This window comes from Pelophylax lessonae, assembly GCF_965119305.1.
Source record: "Pelophylax lessonae genome assembly, chromosome: 7".
Taxonomy (NCBI): domain Eukaryota; kingdom Metazoa; phylum Chordata; class Amphibia; order Anura; family Ranidae; genus Pelophylax; species Pelophylax lessonae.
The window spans coordinates 106,715,209-106,736,400 of NC_138774.1; the positions used below are offsets into that span (position 1 = coordinate 106,715,209).

The 21,192-nt window shown below is 42.4% G+C and overlaps 2 protein-coding genes across 2 annotated transcripts in view; one reads left to right on the forward strand and one right to left on the reverse strand.

Moving 5' to 3' along the window:
- Positions 1-21,192, forward strand: part of LOC309560740 (endothelin receptor type B-like) — a 476,715-nt gene that overhangs the window by 441,346 nt on the left and 14,177 nt on the right. The gene's annotated exons all lie outside the window — the stretch shown is intronic.
- ZNF185 (zinc finger protein 185 with LIM domain) overlaps positions 1-21,192 on the reverse strand; it is a 202,507-nt gene that overhangs the window by 95,751 nt on the left and 85,564 nt on the right. The window contains exons 15-23 of the mRNA XM_082264384.1: positions 20,836-20,940; positions 19,373-19,450; positions 18,339-18,458; positions 17,274-17,354; positions 15,696-15,764; positions 14,311-14,373; positions 11,031-11,105; positions 4,225-4,287; positions 1,862-1,969 (exon numbers count right to left, since the gene is read on the reverse strand). Coding sequence (XP_082120510.1) covers positions 1,862-1,969; positions 4,225-4,287; positions 11,031-11,105; positions 14,311-14,373; positions 15,696-15,764; positions 17,274-17,354; positions 18,339-18,458; positions 19,373-19,450; positions 20,836-20,940 — 762 coding nt within the window. The remainder of the gene's footprint in view (positions 1-1,861; positions 1,970-4,224; positions 4,288-11,030; positions 11,106-14,310; positions 14,374-15,695; positions 15,765-17,273; positions 17,355-18,338; positions 18,459-19,372; positions 19,451-20,835; positions 20,941-21,192) is intronic.

Consider the following 21,192-nt stretch of genomic DNA (forward strand, 5'->3'; position numbering starts at 1 on the left):
GTTGTCTTGGCAACCGTTATGATATTTCCATCCTTGTTTCCTGTGTTGCGGAGGTCCGTCACGGAGCCCAGTGCTGGAGGACACGTGTACAGTAGCCGCTGAACCCCGCGGACCTGCTCCGGCGGCTCTAGGGGTTATCCAGCTGTCAGTGAGCTTACCGGATCTTGCCACGGTCACCTTTGGATCTTCCTTGTCTATTGCAGATTCTCTTTGCTTCCCAGTGGGTGTTTTGGAGAGCAGCAGCTCCATTGTTTTTGTGTCCTCCTTTTGAGACTGACCTCTACATTTATGTACCCAAGGGGTTCTCTTAAAAATCTGTGCATGGACTAGTCTTTTGTTGTTGGATTTGATAATAAATACAGGAGCTTCAAATGTGTGCGTTTTTGTATCTGCTTGGAAGGGTTTTAAAGGAGATGTACAGCCAAAGCTCGTTTGTCTGTACATCTCCTATTGATCACAGGAGTGCAGTTCATTCTGCACTCCTGTGACTCGTTTTCAGCAAAGAGTGGTCTTAAGTCCGCTCTCTGTTAGGTCACAGATGTCGGGCCCGGCATAGCATCATCACAACCACAGAGTCAGGATACGCCAGACGCCTGGACTGACACCCGGCTCAGCCTCTCAGTGAGCCACTGAGAGCCTGAGTTGGTCTCTTCCCGCCCCTCCACAGCCCAGTGCTCCAATGAGCGAGGAGGGGGCAGAGCAGAGAGCTGCTGGCTGACCGCCAGCAGAGAGCTGCTTGGGGGGCTGTCAGAACCGAGCAATCGGTGGTGATCAATTGCTCCATTCTCAGTGTGGAGGCACCGGGGGACAGATGCTACATCCACCTAGGGAAGTATAAATGGAGGGGAAAAAAAGAACCGCATACTTCTCTTTTAAGACTGCTACAGTGGTTGCACAGTATATCATATGAAGACAGAAGTGGCCAACCCTTACACCTTATAAAAAACTCTGCACTTAAATGCTTTACTACAACTCTGGTCCCAATTTTTAAAGAAGTCTTTCTCAAAAACGAGATTTGGTTGGCCCCAGAGCCACATGCACAGTAACCCCCTGAGCCACGCATGGGCTTCCACGCCATATTTAGGTCCCCAGGCACTGTGCCTTGGAGGACACCATTGGGACATCAGAAGAAACCACTTCTATTTACCAACAGGTAATTATCATTTCCATTTAGGAAGTAGGGCCCCATGGTCCACATAAATAGTGTATTGATTGTGTGATTCATGAAATGTACCCAAGCTCGTGATGAAGAGCCACATAACTGCCAATGGCCCCACCCACACCTGAGCATTCCGTCATTTGAAAAAGCATAAAACATCTATAAATAATAAATACATTGGTTTTGTTTTGCAGTTTGGGCACTCGGGCTCAAAAAGGTTTGCCATCATTGATCTATGGGGATGCAGTGTTTGCTTTTCCCAATTTGACTGGCGTACAAGTGAGCGGCCCCAAAACGCCCACGGTCTGCGTTTAGGGCCGCTCATCTGCACTCACACACCTGGGAGATTGGGGCAAGTTGCTGTCTGTGCAGATGCTGTGTCCCCATTGATGCAAATGTTTGCATGCAGCCCTTAGTAGCTCACAGCCCAATCATGGACTATGAGCCTCAGCACCCATGTAAATGAGACCTAAAGTATATTTAGTTAAAACGTTTTTCTTTTTCCATCTTGGACAGGATTGGGAAAGGTTTAAAAACCTGATAATTTTTTTTGTCCCATTGAGGAGATTCTCCTCAAGAAAGATCAAATTTCATTAAAGTAAGGGAAATCCTTGTTGGACCATGTGTTATAATAAAGTTGAGGCTTCTGAGGAACAACAAAGCTTACAATGTAAATATTCGATGTGACCAAAGATATTTTACCTTTCTTGTCTGAGAACGGTGATTTTTCCGGGTTCAGGTTTGATGGTGGAGCTCCTTGTCTCTGTATTCCAGGATGTCAGCTTCGGGCTCGCTGAACGGTCTGATGCACTGAGATAAAATAATATCAAAATTATTTCTACCCCCTAGCAAATACCAGATCTGAGGAAAAAACCCAGCAAAGTCTTCTATGATACGTACATGTTTAAAATCACAAAACAAGCAAAGGCTTAGACCTGCTGTTTATATAATAAACACATGAAATAGGGTTTAATTGTTACAGTCATATGTATCAGTTGAATCTTTTGGATCCCTTAGACCTCATGCACCTTGGTTATTTTGCTCCTGTGTGTATTCGTGCCCTGCTGCCTACAGCCTGTCAAAGTCAATGACCAGCTGAAATACTACTGCAGTACAAAGCTGGATGCTGTACTGAGAGGTACTCACATTTGAGGCCATATGCGTTCATGGGCGTATTCCTGGAATTTAGGTATTCCACATCCGGGTATATGTCCATAAATGCATACGGCCCTAAATGCGACTAGCACGCAGTACAGCATCCAGCCACAGCATTTTTCAGCCTGTAATAGACTTTGATAGGCAGGGGGGCTGAGTGCTGCACGCCGGAATTTGACACATACAGGTTTATTTACTAAAGCTGGAGAGTGCAAAATCAGACTAATTTCTGCATAGAAACCAATCACATTCCAGGTTTAATTATCAAAGCTTAAAGTAAAAACTATGGGCAATACATTTTTTTCCATTTAGGATAGAGCAAAGGAGGTTTATAACCAATCAGATTTTATTTTCACCATCTCTATCCCATTGCGGAGATTTCCCTTCACTTCCTGTCCCATAGCCAAACAGGAAGTAAGAAGAAATCTCTGCAAAAGTAAGTATCCCTCTAAACACAGGTGTATCTAAGGCCAAACTTTAAAATTTTGGATAGAGTGGGGAATAATTAGAACCTCTGCCAGGTTATATTGCGTTTAGTGTTCTCTCTGGGAAGATTCACCCTCTATATTTGTCCTACTGACTATCATCACCGGGAAAGAAAGTGATAGTTAATCCAAGATTTTACAGTTGTCACCAGATCAGGAGGTGAAGCAAATCTTCCAATAAATACAACTGAGAGAGGATATTCATTTGCTTTGGAGAGCTTTTCTCTAAGTCTCCCAAGTGTTCCCGGGACAGAAGGAAAGGAAATCTCCCCCCAAAAGACAAAGGCAATTTTTGCTTTAGATACTTTAAGTTAAAGTTGTATTAAACCAAAAACTAAAAAATACATATAATGCAGATTACTAATGCTTTTGACACTGCAGATATAGTGGCTGTATTGTTTTTGTTTTGGCTTACTGGCAGGATCACCAGTTTAAAAAAAAAAAAAAAAAGGAAAGCTTAAGCCTTGGTTCACACTGCCGCAACTTGAGAGTTCAAAGTCGCGCCCCATTAGCGGCAATGGAACCGTTTTAATAGGAGCAGCCTGAGTCATTCCCACTTAGAAAAAGGTTTCTGCACTACTTTTGGTCCGACTTCAAAGCGACATGCATTTGACTTCCATTAACGTCATATGCAAGCTGCAATAAAGTTGTGCCTGCATGTCGACTTTGAAGTCGTGGCAGTGTGAACCGCAGCTAAAAAGAAAAACAATGCAGCTACCACATCTATAAATTGGTGAGCTGCAATAGAATATTTGTTTGTTTTTGGGTTTATTACCACTTTGGGTCTAAAACGAATGACTCGTACAAACAATCAGATAATCGTACGAAAAACATCGCTTTAGAATAGATCGCACAATAATCCGATCATTAGCACACAGCTTTTGACAGCCGATCACGACATTTCGTCAAACAAAATCTGAAGGGACAAACACGAAAACTTTTGTCGTACGCTAGCCTAGTGAACGACAGTCGTTTAATCAGTACAGTATGCGTCCAATAAAAATTGATAGACAAAGACCACGCATGATCAGAAACACGAAAATAACCCAGAAAAAGTCTGGCTGCCATTGTTTTGTTTTGCACTATCCGATATGTAGCTACACAACCAGGAAGCTTTTCCAGAATCGTACGGAAAAAAAAAAAAAATCAGTACGCATTGTTGAATTAGAGATTAGTATCATGCAACAAAATGCGAATGATAAGTCGTCTGATTATCTGATCGTGTGTACGAGGCATTACAGTTTGTGTTTGGAAAAGATTAAGCTGGCAACACACTATTTGAAGTTCATTTGGTTCAGCAGAGACCTAATGATTTTCGATGAGTGTGTGGCAGTCTTTAGGGTGAAGGTTAAACTAAATGCATTATATCTATTTTTCTTCTAATATAATCAAACAGAATGCCAACATGAGCTCTCTGATACACACCGGGCGGGTGATGTCTGGGAAGCTGGCTGTATTCCTTGATTTGCTTTCCAAGTATTTTCAAACCTATAATAATAGTTGCACATACATTTAGTTTATGGCACTTTAATGACAGTAACAAAAAGAAAACATCAATCATAATAAAAACTACTGTAAAATGGTTTATCACAGGCATATAAAAAGTGTTGAAGGATGGAAGGCCACATGTATTACATATACCTCTTAGAGAAGACCTTCACCTATTACAGTGGGTACGGAAAGTATTCAGACCCCCTTAAATTTTTCACTCTTTGTTATATTGCAGCCATTTGCTAAAATCATTTAAGTTCATTCTTCTTCCTCATGAATGTACACATAGCACCCCACACTGACAGAAAAACACAGAATTGTTGACATTGTTGCAGATTTATTAAAAAAGAAAAACTGAAATATCACATGGTCCTAAGTATTCAGACCCTTTGCTGTGACACTCATATATTTAATTTAGGTGCTTTCCATTTCTTCTGATCATCCTTGAGATGGTTCTACACCTTCATTTGAGTCCAGCTGTGTTTGATTATACTGATTGGACTTGATTAGGAAAGCCACACACCTGTCTATATAAGACCTTCCAGATCACAATGCATGTCAGAGCAAATGAGAATCATGAGGTCAAAAGGAACTGCCTGAAGAGCTCAGAGACAGAATTGTGGCAAGGCACAGATCTGGCCAAGGTTACAAAAAGATTTCTGCTGCACTTAAGGTTCCTAAGAGCACAGTGGCCTCCATAATCCTCAAATGGAAGACGTTTGGGACGACCAGAACCCTTCCTAGAGCTGGCCGTCTGGCCAAACTGAGCTATCGGGGGAGAAGAGCCTTGGTGAGAGAGGTAACGAAGAACCCAAAGATCACTGTGGCTGAGCTCCAGAGATGCAGTCAGGAGATGGGAGAAAGTTGTAGAAAGTCAACCATCACTGCAGCCCTCCACCAGTCGGGGCTTTATGGCAGAGTGGCCCGACGGAAGCCTTTCCTCAGTGTAAGACACATGAAAGGCCGCATGGAGTTTGCTAAAAAACACCTGAAGGACTCCAAGATGGTGAGAAATAAGATTCTCTGGTCTGATGAGACCAAAATAGAACTTTTTGGCCTCAATTCTAAGCGGTATGTGTTGAGAAAACCAGGCACTGCTCATCACCTGTCCAATACAGTCCCAACAGTGAAGCATGGTGGTGGCAGCATCATGCTGTGGGGGTGTTTTTCAGCTGCAGGGACAGGACGACTGGTTGCAATCAATGGGAAAGATGAATGCGGCCAAGTACAGGGATATCCTGGACAAAAACCTTCTCCAGAGTGCTCTGGACCTCAGACTGGGCCAACAAGACAATGACCCTAAGCACACAGCTAAAATAATGAAGGAGTGGCTTCACAACAACTCCGTGACTGTTCTTGAATGGCCCAGCCAGAGCCCTGACTTAAACCCAATTGAGCATCTCTGGAGAGACCTAAAAATGGCTGTCCACCAACGTTTACCATCCAACCTGACAGAACTGGAGAGGATCTGCAAGGAGGAATGGCAGAGGATCCCCAAATCCAGGTGTGAAAGACTTGTTGCATCTTTCCCAAAAAGACTCCTGGCTGTATTAGATCAAAAGGGGGCTTCTACTAAATACTGAGCAAAGGGTCTGAATACTTAGGACCATGTGATATTTCAGTTTTTCTTTTTTAATAAATCTGCAACAATGTCAACAATTCTGTGTTTTTCTGTCAGTATGGGGTGCTATGTGTACATTCATGAGGAAGAAGAATGAACTTAAATGATTTTAGCAAATGGCTGCAATATAACAAAGAGTGAAAAATTTAAGGGGGTCTGAATACTTTCCGTACCCACTGTATATGAACTGGTTTTCATTTAGTTCCTCCCCCCCTCTCTATTACAGAACTGGGACACATTTTATTGTCATTGGTAAAGTATAGTGTAGTTTTCTGCTGCAAGGCAGCACATCCTGCTTCCTTGCCTAGGTGATAATTATGTACTGTATGCACCGCTTCTGCCTCCTGGAATTGCCATGTCACATATTTCTAGGAAGCAGTTTACTGAGGGCACATGCATAGACATGGAACTCCACTCTTCCAGGTATCCGGGACCTGGCAGAAGCCAGTGGCATGTCTGTGCATGAGCCAGGGGTTCTCGCACATGCACACAGATGCTGCAGGCAGCGCTCCATCATGTCTCAATTAACATAAGTTATTGCACATGCATGAAAACTCAGGTCCTGGCTACCTGGCCTGTATACTTGAGCTGGATTGTTTAAAATGGGCGCCCAAACACATTGTTTCCATTACTAAATTATTTGGCATCTGTGAGCTAGGTCTTATACTGTAGTAGCATTGGCTACATACAGAATAGAGTGTAGTGCCTTGTATTTTATCAATAACTGCAAGGCTTCCTTGGATTGGCGGAAGTGGAGAGAGTGACCTCCATCTACCTCTCCACCTTGCAATCAGAGTAAGCCTTATATTCATTGATAATAATACAAGACTTCCTCTGAATGGCTGAGAAAAACTCTGCCTGACTTGATTCAGTTTCAGCAGCCGATGGGATGTTGCCCATATAGCTGCCAGAACACATTCAGGATACTGTATGTAGCTGATGCTATTACATTATAATACCATGCTCAAAAGGGCTAAAAAAAAACGTCATAATAGGGATATTTTGCTTTGACCAGCTTGGCCTAAATAAACTATTTAAAGTGAGACAAAACCCAGACTTCCACTTTAATACTACATCATTTCATTAAATGTATACAACATATACAGTATCTCACAAAAGTGAGTACACTCCTCACATTTTTGTAAATATTTTTTTATCTTTATTATCTTTTCATGTGACAACACTGAAGAAATAACACTTTGCTACAATGTAAAGTAGTGAGTGTACAGCTTGTATAACAGTGTATATTTGCTGTCCCCTCAAAATAACACAACACACAGCCATTAACGCCTAAACTGCTGGCAACAAAAGTGGGTACACCCCTAGGTCAAAATCTCCAAATTGGCCCAAAAGTGTTAATATTTTGTGTGGCCGCCATTATTTTCCAGCACTGCCATAACCCTCTTGGGCATGGAGTTCACCAGAGCTTCACAGGTTGCCACTGGAGTCCTCTTCCACTCCTCCATAACGACATCACAGAGCAGGTGGATGTTAGAGGCCTTGCGCTCCTCCACCTTCAGTTTGAGGATGCTCCACAGATGCTCAATAGGGTTTAGGTCTGGAGACATGCTGGCCAGTCCATCACCTTTACCCTCAGCTTCGTTAGCAAGGTAGTGGTCATCTTGGAGGTGTGTTTGGAGTCATTATATTGGAATACTGCCCTGCGGCCCAGTCTCTGAAGGGAGGGGATCATGCTCTGCATCCGTATGTCACAATACATGTTGACATTCATGGTTCCCTCCATAAACTATAGCTCCCCAGTGCTGGCCGCACTCATGCGACCCCAGACCATGACCCACCACCATGCTTGACTGTAGGCAAGACACACTTGTCTTTGTACTCCTCGTCTGGTTGCCGCCACACAGGCTTGACACCATCTGAACCAAATAAGTTTATCTTGGTCTCATCAGACCACAGAACATGGTTCCAGTATTCCAAGTCCTTAGTCTGTTCATCTTTAGCAAACTGTTTGTGGGCTTTCTTGTGCATCATCTTTAGAAGAAGCTTCCTTCTGGGACAACAGCCATGCAGACCAACTTGATGCAGTGTGCGGCGTATGGTCTGAGGACTGACAGGCTGACCCCCCACCCCTTAAACCTCTGCAGCAATGCTGGCAGCACTCATACAGCTATTTCCCAAAGACAAACTCTGGATAGGACGCTGAGAATGTGCACTCACTTTCTTTTGTCGACCATGGCAAGGTCTGTCCTGAGTGGAACTTGTCCTGTTAAACCGCTGTATGGTCTTGGCCACTGTGCTGCAGCTCATTTTCAGGGTCTTGGCAATCTTCTTACAACCTGGCCATCTTTATGTAGGGCAACAATTCTCTTTTCAGATCCTCAAGAGAGTTCTTTTCCATGAGATGCCATGTTGAACTTCCAGTGACCAGTATGAGAGAGTGAGAGCGATAAAACCAAATTTAACACGCCTGCTTCCCCATTTACACCTGAGACCTTGTAACACTAATGAGTCACATGACACCGGGGCATGACACCGGGTAAAATGGCTAAATGGGCCCAATTTGGACATTTTGACTTAGGGGTGTACTCACGTTTGTTGCCAGCGGTTAAGACATTAAATGCCTGTGTGTTGAGTTGTTTTGAGGGGACAGCAAATTTACACTGTTATCCAAGCTGTACACTCACTACTTTACATTGTAGCGAAATGTAATTTCGTCAGTGTTGTCACATGAAAAGATATAATAAAATATTTACAAAAATGTGAGGGGGGTACTCACTTTTGTAAGATACTGTATTTTAGTGGTAAGCAATCATTTAAGGTAAACCTGAAAAACTCAATGTTGGCTTAAGAATGCTTTGCTATCATCAATGTAAAGGTTGGTAACAATGACCTTTTGAATCAGTTTTACCAGTTGGGGTCCCCCAGCAGAGATATTTAGGAACTATGATATGAGAACTTGCATTTATGATGGTTATACTATATATATATATATATACAGTAAAACCTTGGATTGCGAGCATAATTCGTTCCGGAAGCATGCTTGTAATCCAAAGCACTCTTATATCAAAGCGAATTTCCCCATAAGAAATAATGGAAACTCAGATGATTCGTTCCACAACCATTTATTCATAAATCCTTCAATTTATAGTCCATATAAAAAGATTATAGCATTGCGATAGGTTATATAACCATAAAATGTCCATCCACAAATAGCCGCTTCCACAAGGGGATTGGAAGCAAAATCCAGCAGGAGATACAGGGTATCAAAGAGAAGAGAGGCGCCTCTAAGTGTAGCAATATGGTTCCATTTAATGAAGGTACAACATTTAGCAACTCACATGGTTGATGAATAAAGCAGGCACATCTAAGTATGCAGGCATCCGGGGTAAAGCTTTCCTCATAGACCATCGTCTGCACCGCCGGCTGCTAGTCTGTAATCCTGAACGGGAAGACCCCCCTGCAGTAAAGCGAGGGGCAGCATTGAAAGGATGACGTAGATGACGGTGCGGAGGATGGTCCTATGTGGACAGATTTACCCCTGATGCCTGCATCCTTAGATGTGCCTGTTTCAATCATCAACCATGTGAGTTGCTAAATGTTGTACCTTCATTAAATTTAGCAATATTGCTACACTTAGAGGCGCCTCTCTTCTCTTTTATACTCAGCTGGGACTTGAGGTTACTTGTATATCAAGACATCGCTTGTATATCAAGTCAAAATTTATTTGAAAATTTTGCTTGTCTTGCAAAGCGCTCTTAAACCAAGTTACTCTCAAACCAAGGTTTTACTGTATATTAAAGCTCTAATGAGCAGGGCCCTCTGATTCCTCCTATGAATTGTATTGTAGCTGTACAGCCTGGCCTCACATTGAGAATCTCTGTAAAAACTGTTATAAATAAAGCGCTATATAAATCCTCCATAATAATATATAATCTATCATAGTGCCATGTCTAATAATGCTAGGTAATCATGTCCCTTATATAATATTAATGTTTGGAAAGCAATGATGACACTTATATAACTTTTGTCTGAAAAGAAGAAACATAACTAATTAGATCTATAAAACCATGGTATGGCTTCCTTTACATGATTTACTCTGATTCAAACACGATAGATTGTGTAACAGTTAATAATTATAAGATACGTGCATTGCATCAAGACATGCGTGACATAAAAGGAATTTATAGATACTGTATGAAGTTTATTTTAAAGTGGCAGGTTAAATGCTCCCTTTTGAAAATTAATTAAATTGGTCTTTAGCATAATGCCATTGCCAATAAGAACTAGGCAGTACAATGAGCCATAGTAGAAGGAAAAGCAAAACACATAGTACATTTGTACATTTGAACATAGTACATTTGAGATTTTCTGAAAAAGTGATGAAGCCAGAATGAACAAGCTGCATGGAATGTGACCCTGTAGAAGCTCACACAATACCACCTTGAGTCTGAGATTTCGTTCTCTTCATAGATTAAAATAAAACTCTGAAGCATTTTCTTTTTCACTTCTGTGACTATTTTACCGTGTACTGATGCCAACGGCAAGATGAACAAGATGTGAGCCTGGTGAATGAGGTTTGGAAAGCTGTTTAAACAGTGTGAAAACCACTGATGAGTGAATCATACATTTCTGTCTGAAATGTTAACTAAAATGTCTCTGCAATTTGCCAATGTAATGTGTTATATGATGCCTACATAAAATCTCATATACAGAGGTAAGGATTCTCTTCCCTACCTTAACCCAAGCAGCCAATCGCCAGTGCCGTCAAATGGGTATAAGGGGAGTAAGCCACAAGCTGCTCTATATTCAGAAGTAGGGGGTATGTCACTTGGCTAGTGGTGGCCAGAGTGGCACAAAGGGTAAGCGAGTATGTGTTGCTGGTGGGCAGCATTAAAGTGAATCTGTAATCATGTAATGGCAAAGAATCGCTTCACTTTAAGCTGACCATGTACATATTAGTATAAAAAAAAACACTAAAAGACTGTTAGTTCTTTTTATAGTGGGAAAACATGATTTTCAATAACTTTTGGAAGAACATGCACCCGTGAATAAGAATTTTTTTATTTTTATCTATGATCAAAACTGTCACCAGTTGGACTGAATGCACCCATAAACATAATAGAAATAAACCAGTCTTTCAGCATTCAGAGAAAATTACCTGCTGGCATCCTCAAACAGGTATGAATCAAGAGATTTCGGCAGAGATTCATCCTTTTTGTCTTTGACCTCCACCCTGTGCAGAGAGAACAATTACTGTGATATTTCTGTGCATTTCATGCCTTCATGTTTATCATGCATTGTGATACATCCACAGATTGGACTGGTTAAAAGGACTAAAGCCTCGTACACACGCAACGAATTTCCGCCGACCGGTCGTCCGTCTTTTGTCCATAGTCATGTTTGTTGGTTGGAATGTGCCTAGACTGCACACAAATTTTGTCGTCCGACAGAATTATACTTCAGAAGTGATGTCATGTGTTGGTTTGCTTTCTTTGTGTTCTTTCATCTCTGAGCATGCCCAGTCTTGCTCATAAGATTTTTCCCTGTCGAAATCTGTACTGACTGCACGAAAATCGGACGTGCACACCAGAATTTTTTCGGCCGAAAAGTCGGAGTCGGTTGTCGAGAGCACCATACTAACAAGCCGAAAATCGGCAGATCGGTCGTCGGACGAAAATTCCCGGCCGAATTTCGACGCGTGTGTACGAGGCTTAAGAGGTATATCATAGGCGAGAAACACACTGGAGATAAAAACGCATTTCAAAATGTCTACAGATACATTTTATTTAAATACAAGACAGAAATTAGCATTTCTGAACTCTTCTTCCCTTCTTCTGAAAAAGACTTGATGGATGACATGATAAATGAGAGTATGATGTCCTGCAATCCACTTTAGTTCAATTTTAAGTGCCCACAGCTAGAGATGACCTTGGGTTTGGCTCCAGGTTCAGTCGAATGGAAGTCATATGTCAATGCTGGACCAACAAGATGCTGGTGGGGCCATATTATGTAAATTATATAACGAGCATCTATGTGTCCCAGCCACAGCTAAATGGTCCAGGTATGACAGCTGCCTTCTGGGGTTTGGCCAAACCCAAACTCATCACTAGATAAATACGTGGAATTTGTCATGTGTTCATTTTTTTTTATAGCTATATATTTGTCTATATTCTCTTGTCTTCTAGAATTAATTCATCATGATATGAGCACTGGTCCACTATATTGCATAATTCATTTATGTGGTAGTGCACAGTGTGCTCATGCAGTGGAATAGCAAGTTGCCTCTCTCTGGTCACCTTCAGCACACTGAAGACACATTTTAAAAACTGTGGAGCATTTTGACCTGTGGATTTTACCATAAAAATATAAAAAAGGAACCTACAGCAATTTTCCACCCAAAAAGCTTTAATTTAACCACTTCCCCCTAGGACGACGTCATATGACGTCGTAAACTTTGCGGGGGTATACCGGGATGATGCCTCTAGCTAGAGGCATCATCCCGGTACCGTTTGTTTGAAGCCGACGGTCGGCTTTCCGTCGGTACCGATCGATGCGGCTCGGGAGCCGCTCGATCGTTACCCTGGGGGGCGGGAGGGAACGTCCCCCCCTCCCGCCGCCTTCCGCGGCTTTTACCGGGGCTCCCGTCCCACCGGGAGCCCCGAGCACCCAGCCGGCGCGTCCGCCGGCTGGATGGAGTCCCGATGAATGCCGGAAATGGCATCGATCGGGTCTCCGATGACGTAACCCGGAGGCGGCGTCCATGACGTCACTTCCGGGTTAGTGTGCTGCAAAACGGCACCAAATTTGAAAAACGGCTGTATGCAAAAACGCCGTTTTCGGCGTTTTGCATACAGGGAAGTGTAGTGGAGGGGTCGAGGGTCTTTTAGACCCTCGATCCCTCCATAAAGTGTACCTGTCACTGCATATTGCTGTCACAAGGGATGTTTACATTGCTTGTGACAGCAATAAAAGTGATCAGATTTATTTTTTTTAAAAAAACTGTAATAAAGTTAAAAAAATAAATAAAATAAATGGGAAAAAAAAAAAAAAAAAAATTTAGCCGCCCCGATCACCGTTAGCTCGTGCACAAAAAAAAAAAACGTATACGGAAGTCGAGCCGCAAATTAAATCGCTGTTCAAACCACACATGTGAGGTATCGCCGCGATCGCCAGAGCGTGAGCAATAATTTAAAACAAAGAGCTACACTCTAACTTTAAACTGGTAACCGTTAAATAAATTTAAAATGTCGCCTATTGAGATCTCTATTGACCGTAGTTTGTCGCCATCCCACAGGGGGGCGCAATTTTAAACCGTAACATGTTGGGTATCTATTTACTCGGCATGACATCATCTTTCACAATATACAAAAAAAATGGGCTAACTTTACTGTTTAGTATTTTTTAAATGCAGTGAAATGTAATTTTTCCCAAAAAAATGGCGTTTTAAAGACCGCTGCGCAAATACCGCGTGACAAAAAATATTGCAATGACCGCCATTTTATTCTCAAGAGTCTTTGATAAAAAAATATATATAATGTTTGGGGGTTCTAAGTAGTTTTCTAGGAAAAAATACTGGTTTTAACTTGTAAACACAAAGTGTCCGAAATAGGCCTGGTATGGAAGTGGTTAAATATACATAGATACCAAAAAGTGAAGTGTAATGCTAACTTTAATGTAACTTGGGCATTCCAGCTTTGACATTTATGGAGTTCCCATCCCTATCCCCCCCCCGTAGCAATATAAAATATGACAAAAAATCTCACTTGCTCTGTAGCTTAGTTTGCAATTTGCAAAAGTTAAAAACCAATGGGGAGAACCAACTCTTTTGTGGCTGCAGCAACTTGGTGGAGCTACAAATTTAGGTGCACAAATCTCATTACTGGAGTCTCCAAGAGGTGGAAGAAGCTAATCTGAAGAACGATAGCAATATCTAGGTACAAGTACCAGCTTCCCCTAATTACACACAGCTTAAGTGACCCAACGTAGCATGACCATTATGCTTTTGAAGAAATCTGCCACTGTATCTCCCATTCCCCCCGCTTTTCTAGGTCAAGTCAAAACTTGTTCCCCCTGCTGGTCACTGTGGTTCCTCCTGCTGACATGTAAATCCTATATTGATGTAAAAGCTGATGGGAGAAACCACATCGGCCGGTGGAGGAGAAATCATTTTACATTATCAGAAGTGTAGAATACATGCAGCAGATGAAAGTGAAAAAGCTATGGCTTTTCACTACATAGGCCGCTGGAATGATACGTGTATTCACATGGTTTTTTCAGGTGGTGACCTAAATTTAGGATTACTTTCAGTAATTAGATATAGTTCCAGCATTTAGATTAAGTTTAGGGTGCTACCTAATAAAAATTTAAAAAAATTAAATGAAATGTATCATTTATATCTGAATCAACAAGAATGCAGAGGTGAGCTCTGTAATACAAACCTTGCAGGAGATGTCTGCAAAGTTGGTTGTATGCGTTGATTTGCTTTCCAATTATTTTCAAACCTGTAATAGATATGTAACAAATATAATTTAGGGGGATTTAAAGTAACAAGGGTATATCAATTAGGATAACAATTACAATATTATATCACAAGCATGTGAAAAGTGTTAGAAGGATACAGGTTCACATTCAACACCTCTACCATAAGACCTGGGTCTCTAGAAGCCACATTCCTGGCTAAATATAATAGTTATACACAGAACCCTTTCAAATGCTTAATTGTACAACATTTTATAAAAAAAGTTTATGCTTGCAGTGAACAATGGTTAAAACAAAAAAAAAAAAGGGTAATTTGTGTTATTTAGCTTTAAACTACTATCATACATCAGTGTAAGATAATGGGTTTTGAATAAGTTATGCTGGTTTGGGATCCTCCTAGAACAGCTTATACTATCACAGCTAGTGATCAACCGATATTGGTTTTTTATTGCTGATACCGATATTGTCATCATCGGATATCGGTATCGGCCGATATTTTTGGACATTTAAAAAGAAAAATTATTTTTTTTTTTTTCACAGGTACTCTTGTGGAGGGATCTGGGGGTCTCAAAGACCCCCGAACCCCTCCCCTGCACTTAAAAGCATTCAAAATGCCAAGTTTGGCTGTTTTGAATGCTCACATTTTTTTTAATTTGACGCTGAGTACTCGGAATTGATGTCAGGACATTACTTCCGGGTTTTTTACATGGAGACCCGATCAGAGCCGAATGCGGCTTTGATCGGGTCTTCTCTTCGGTGGGCGTGCAGGTAGGATGCCCGGGTCTCCCAGTGGGACGAAAGACCTGGGTGAGCCGCAGAAGGCGGCGGGAGGGGGGAGACGTCCCCTCCCTCTCCTTGTAATGACAGCCAATCGGCTTCTCAGCCGCATTGATGGTCATTACAAGACAGCCGACCTTTGGCTATGGACGCCGGTACCGGGGTTGATGCCTCTAGCTGCAGGTAACACTCCGGTACAGCACTTTCTGAAATATCAGCAATATCGGTAACCTCAGGGGCCGATTCCGATATATCGGGGAAAGTGCTGATCAGCCCCCGATATATCGGGGCTGCCGATAATCGGTCGATCCCTAATCATAACTATCATATTTTTGATTGCTTTCACTAGTATCATAGCGCCATGTCTAAAAACTGTAGAGAAATCATTAGAATACAAGTTTTATTTAATCTGATGACATATACAAGTATATCAAAGTGGGAGAACATGATTTCCAGTGTGATTCACATGTGAATAGGCGACAGGTTCTCTATGACCAAAACTGTCACCAGTTTGCGCCCATGATCATTATAGAAATAAACCAGTCTTTCAGCATTTGGAGACGATTACCTGCTGGCATCCTCATAGAGGTATGAGAGAAGCGATTTCGGCACATCCTTCTGGTCTTTGGCCTCCACCCTGTGCAGAGAGAACAGTCATTGTGATATTTCTGTCTTGTTTGATTATCATTCAGTTCTGAGTGAGATACCTCTACAGGTAAGACCAGTTACAAGGACGAAGAGATATACCAGGTGAGCACACTACAGAAACACGCCGACGATAACTATTGCCTGGATACATTCCAAAATGTTTACAGGTACATTCCAGGCAAAAAAAAAGCAGATGCTTTAAAGCAACCTACTTATCAAAGAGTTTTGTGCAGCCAATTCTCAGTTCTTTCCATTCTTTGCTATAAATGCTACTCAGTTCTTTCCATGCTTTGCTATAAATGCTACACAGCTGTTATATTAAAAGAGACACTGTCATAAAGAAACTCTTTTCCAAAGGCTCACATAAAACTTTTTTTTTTTACAATTAGCCCTTATGCACTGATGTTGTATCAATTCATAATGCAATTGCTAGTAACAGCGTTATCATTTTCTTCAACTATGACATTTCTGGACAACATTGCTCCCTCTGTCCCCATCCTGGGCCTTCAGGGTTCTGACTAGGGATAGACCGATATGGTTTTTTCAGGGCCAATACCGATATTTTGGTCACAGCGTATCGGTATCGGCCGATATTATGTACATTTAAAGTTTTGAAAAATAAAGAATTTTTGACACAAATCTGGTACTGAACATGTTAATTTTTGTTTAATGCTTAATGGCTGGCTTGCTGGCACCCTTTGGTGGCTGGCTGGCTGGTACAGTGCCGGTGGCTGGCTGTTACAGGGCCTGTGGATGGCTGGCTGGCTCGCTAGTACAGTGCCTGTGGCTGGCACAGGGCCTGTGGATGTGGGTGGTTGGCTGGCACCGGGCTGCTGTGGGTGGGTGTGTGGCTGTGATACACTCCCGTGAGACTAGTCCCAACTCCAGACGAGGCTGTCCAAGGCGAGGGAGGTGGCCTAAGAAGGCAGAATGACGTCACAAAAATATCTGCAATATCGGCCAGTTCCGGGGGCCAATACTGATATATCGGGGAAAATGCATATCGGCCCCCGATAGATCGGCCTTGCCGATAATTGGTCTGGCTGGTACAGGGCCTGTGGATGTGGGTGGCTGGCTGACACCGGGCTGCTGTGGGTGGGTGTGTGGCTGTGATACACTCCCGTGAGACTAGTCCCGACTCCAGATGAGGCTGTCCAAGGCGAGGGAGGTGGCCTAAGAAGGCAGAATGACTTCACAAAAATATCGGCAATATCGGCCAGTTCCGGGGTCCGATACCGATATATCGTGGAAAGTGCATATCGGCCCCCGATATATCAGCCTTGCCGATAATCGGTCTATCCCTAGTTCTGACTGCTGCCTGAAAAGCCTTCAGCGCTCTTCAAGTGACATGGGGGAAACAGGCTGAATTGCCTCTGCCTTTGCTGCACATCAGAACCTACTGCTGTCACTGATAATTTGAAGGTACTCGTGTGTTCATTTCTGAAGAGCTAAATATTTTCCCCATTTCTCTTATTTTATGCAATTTTTTCACAATTACCTCTCAGTTCTTGTAGTGTGCATGGTTGTAGAGCTCTCTTTCTCTGTTAGTGGTTTGGAAGTGTCTTTGTTTTCATTGCGGCTGGAAACACAGAGGCCATTAGCTGGTTTTGTACAAGGTACATGAATCTTTTAATTTATCAGGGGTGGTTTTACGACGCCAAAAAATTATGCAGTGCTTCACATATTGTACGTTTAGATCAGTCCCTGCCCTCAATGAGTTAAATCTAGGGTCCCTATGCCACATGCATGCATACACGCACACACATACTAGGGTGAATTTAGACAGGAGCCAATTATCCTACCAGTACTTTTCGAAAGTATGGGTTGGAAACCAGAATACCTGGGGGACAAGCACAGAGAGAAGATGAAAACTCCATGCAGACAGTGTTATAGCCAAGACCCCAGTCCTTCAGTAAAGTGAAATACTGGAATGGGGACAAAATATACCATTGCCAGGGGTGCTTTACCAGATGCAGGGTGTGTTTTTGCGTATATTAAAGTGGTTTCTACAGGCAAAACATTTTTTACCTTAATGCATTCACTACATTAAGGTAAAAAATGTCCCAGTAGTAATATCACCTCCCCCATCTACCTATATACTTACCTGACCCTTCACTTGATCTAGCACTGTGCCCGCCTGCAGCAACTCTCTCTCTCCTCTCTCACAGGGACACAGAGGCAGCAGTGGGAGCCACTAGCTTCTGCTGCGGTCAATCAAATCCAGTGAGCAGAGAGCGGAGTCAGGGGGGAGCCACGCTGTGTGTGTCTATGTAAGCACACATCCTAGCTTGGGAGCACACCTGCACCAGTACCACCATATAAAGGGGCCTCTTGTGGTGGAACACGGAGAAGATGAAGAGCCAAGAGTGCTGACCCCCTATAGTTAGAGAGAGAGAACGGTCAGTGCTACCTCTACAATTTAACCAAAAGTTTCTGCACCCATGCTTCTCATTTAGGTGTGAAATATACAAGCAATAATCTGATGGGTTACTGTGGGAAAAGTAAACATTTTTCTTTCTTTGTTCTCCTCTTAATAATAATAATTAAAAGAAGAAGAACATACCTCTCCTCTCTGACCACTGTGATTTTTCCAGCTTCGGGCTTTACGGGGGAACTTCTGCCATCAACACTGCTGATCATAGAATAGGAGGTCAGCCTGGGGCTGCTGCTTCTCTCAGACACTCTAAGAAAACAAAATGTTACAGCAACTCAGGAAACTGCGGGATCCTTATTCTTAACAGACAATATTTAATGCAAAACTCCTACCAACCTTAGCTTTGGATACATTAGGGAATGCTTGAAGTGATACAAATGCTGCTCTGTGCAACAATATTGAATACAAAGGTAATTTTCCTCTTCTGTCTCCCCCCCCCCCCCCCCACTGTCAGTTGCTCCCTCCTACGGTGCCTGCTAAGGGGGCAGCCATACACGCGCACTCCCCAGGTGGACTGTGTGCATCTATAGACACACACAGTGCAATTAAGCCACGCCCTCATTCCCTCCTTACAGGTGTTTGACTGACAGCGGTGGGAGTCTATAGCTCATCCACTGCCCTCAGTTTCTCCTGTGAAAGCAGGAAGTGAGGGGAGCAGTGCTGGAGCTGCAGACAGCCCTGGAGCCAGGTAAGTGTTTAGGAACAGAGGAGGGTAGGACACGTAGTGGTGAGTGTGTTACTCTAATGCAGAGAATACAGTAAGGTAAAAAAAAGTTTCGATTTTAGAACCACTTTATTATTTCTGATAGTTTCTATGCACTCAACATGTCCCACAGTCCATAGCCCAAATCGGGAGTGAAAAAGAGAGGGTGGCTATGTTCCTTCATAAACTAGGATCACGGAAAATGAGAGTAGCCCCCCTCTAACAGGAAGGCAGATCAAGCAGCAAAAAAGAAAAAAGGAATTTGGAGATTTTGAGGAGGCTGAGAACAATAGAAGGGACTTTAAGTTAAGGATACATACCCAAATAGAATTTTCCTTTTTTTTATACCAAGGTTTAGTGTCACTTTAAGCACTGTAGACATACAACGATGATAGCCATTGGTAGTAATTTTATTTTTTGAATTAATAAATATTCTTTTATATATTTCTTTTCCGATTACCTCTCAGTTCTTGTGTGCACAGTTGTAGTACTCTCCTTCTGTGTTGATGGCTTGGAAAAATCTTTGCTGTCATTGCGGCTGGAAACACATAGAGGTTATTAGCTTGTTGTGCAAAGGACATATTTCACCAGCAGATCCACCAAAAGGGAAGGCTGACTCACAAAAATATATGACTAGTTGGTGGTAATTCCCTTTGTCCCTCTATGTGCTACACATACACTATATTACCATAAGTATTGGGACACCTGCCTTTACACACACAAGAACTTTAAATGGCATCCCAGTCTTAGTTCTTAGGGTTCAATATTAACTTGGCCCACCCTTTTCAGCTATAACAGCTTCAACTCTTCTGGGAAGGCTGTCCACGAGGTTTAGGAGTGTGTCTATAGAAATGTTTGACCATTCTTTCAGAAGCGCATTTGTGAGGTCAGGCACTGATGTGGAGGAGAAGCCCTTGCTTTGCAGTCTCTGCTCTAATTCATCCCATAGACATTCTATTGGATTGAGGTTAGGACTCTGTGCAGGCCAGTAAAGTTCCTCCACCCCCAACTCACTTATCCATGTCTTTATGGACCTTGCTTTGTGCACTGGTGCGCAGTCATGATGTTGTAACAGAAAGGGGCCATCCCCAAACTGTTCCCACAAAGTTGGGAGCATGACATTGTCCAAAATGTCTTAGTATGCCGACACCTTAAGAGTTCCTTTCACTGGAACTAAGGGGCCAAGCCCAACCCCTGAAAAACAATGCTTCTTTGGATCAGTGTACAAAGCAAGGTCCATAAAGACATGGATGAGCGAGTTTGGGATGGAGGAACTTGACTGGCCTGCACAGGGTTCCAACCTCAACCCAATAGAAGACCTTTGCAATGAATTAGAGCGGAGACTGCGAGCCAGGCCTTCCCGTCCACATCAGTGCCTGACTTCACAAATGCGCTTCTGAAAGAATGGTCTAAGATTCTCATAAACACACTCCTAAACCTTGTGGACAGTTTTTTTAGAATAGTTGAAGCAATCATAGCTGCAAAGGGTGGGCCAACTCAATATTCAACCTTACGGACTTAGACTGGGATGCTATTAAAGTTCATGTGCGTGTAAAGGCAGGCGTCCCATTTTTTCTTATGTATGTGAGAAAAAGTAAAAAATTTAATCCTGACCCTAAAATATGTAGACTATCATTGGAGAACTCTCCTCTGGAAAAACTAGTTGTGAGGCTAATCGATGACTTTATTACTTTCTATGTGACTAATCTGGAATACGCATGTTTGGTCAGGCTCAGTGAATCAAATACAATGTATGCAAAGATAGTCAGCCCATGAGCATTTTCAAAAGAAGATCAGCAATGGCCCTGTATTTCTGCCATCATAGATTTACTTGGCCTACATTTTCCTTTCTTTGTCCATTGCACATATAAAGTATGTCAGTCATTTAAGATTGAGAAATGTCCCCAGTAATAAATAATGTACCTTTCCTCTTTGACCACAGTGATCTTCCCAGCTTCAGGCTTTACAGGGGAACTGCTGGTCATAGAATAGGAGGTTAGCATGGGGCTGCTGCTTCTCTCAGTCACCCTGAGATAAAAAAAGAAAGCAATACATTGTATTAAAAATTGAACATAATGCTCATCTTAATAGGGCAATTATGTTCATGTGCAGAAATTCTGAGTTCCTACTGTGTGCATTCCTACCATGAATCAAAGTGAGGATCTCAGGGGAATACTTGATCCAACCTCTGATTGTTTTTAGACATTTTTTTAAATCAGAAACATTTTCATTAGTCTTTTAAATGTTAAGTTCATATTTAAGGGAAAAGCAATAAATGCA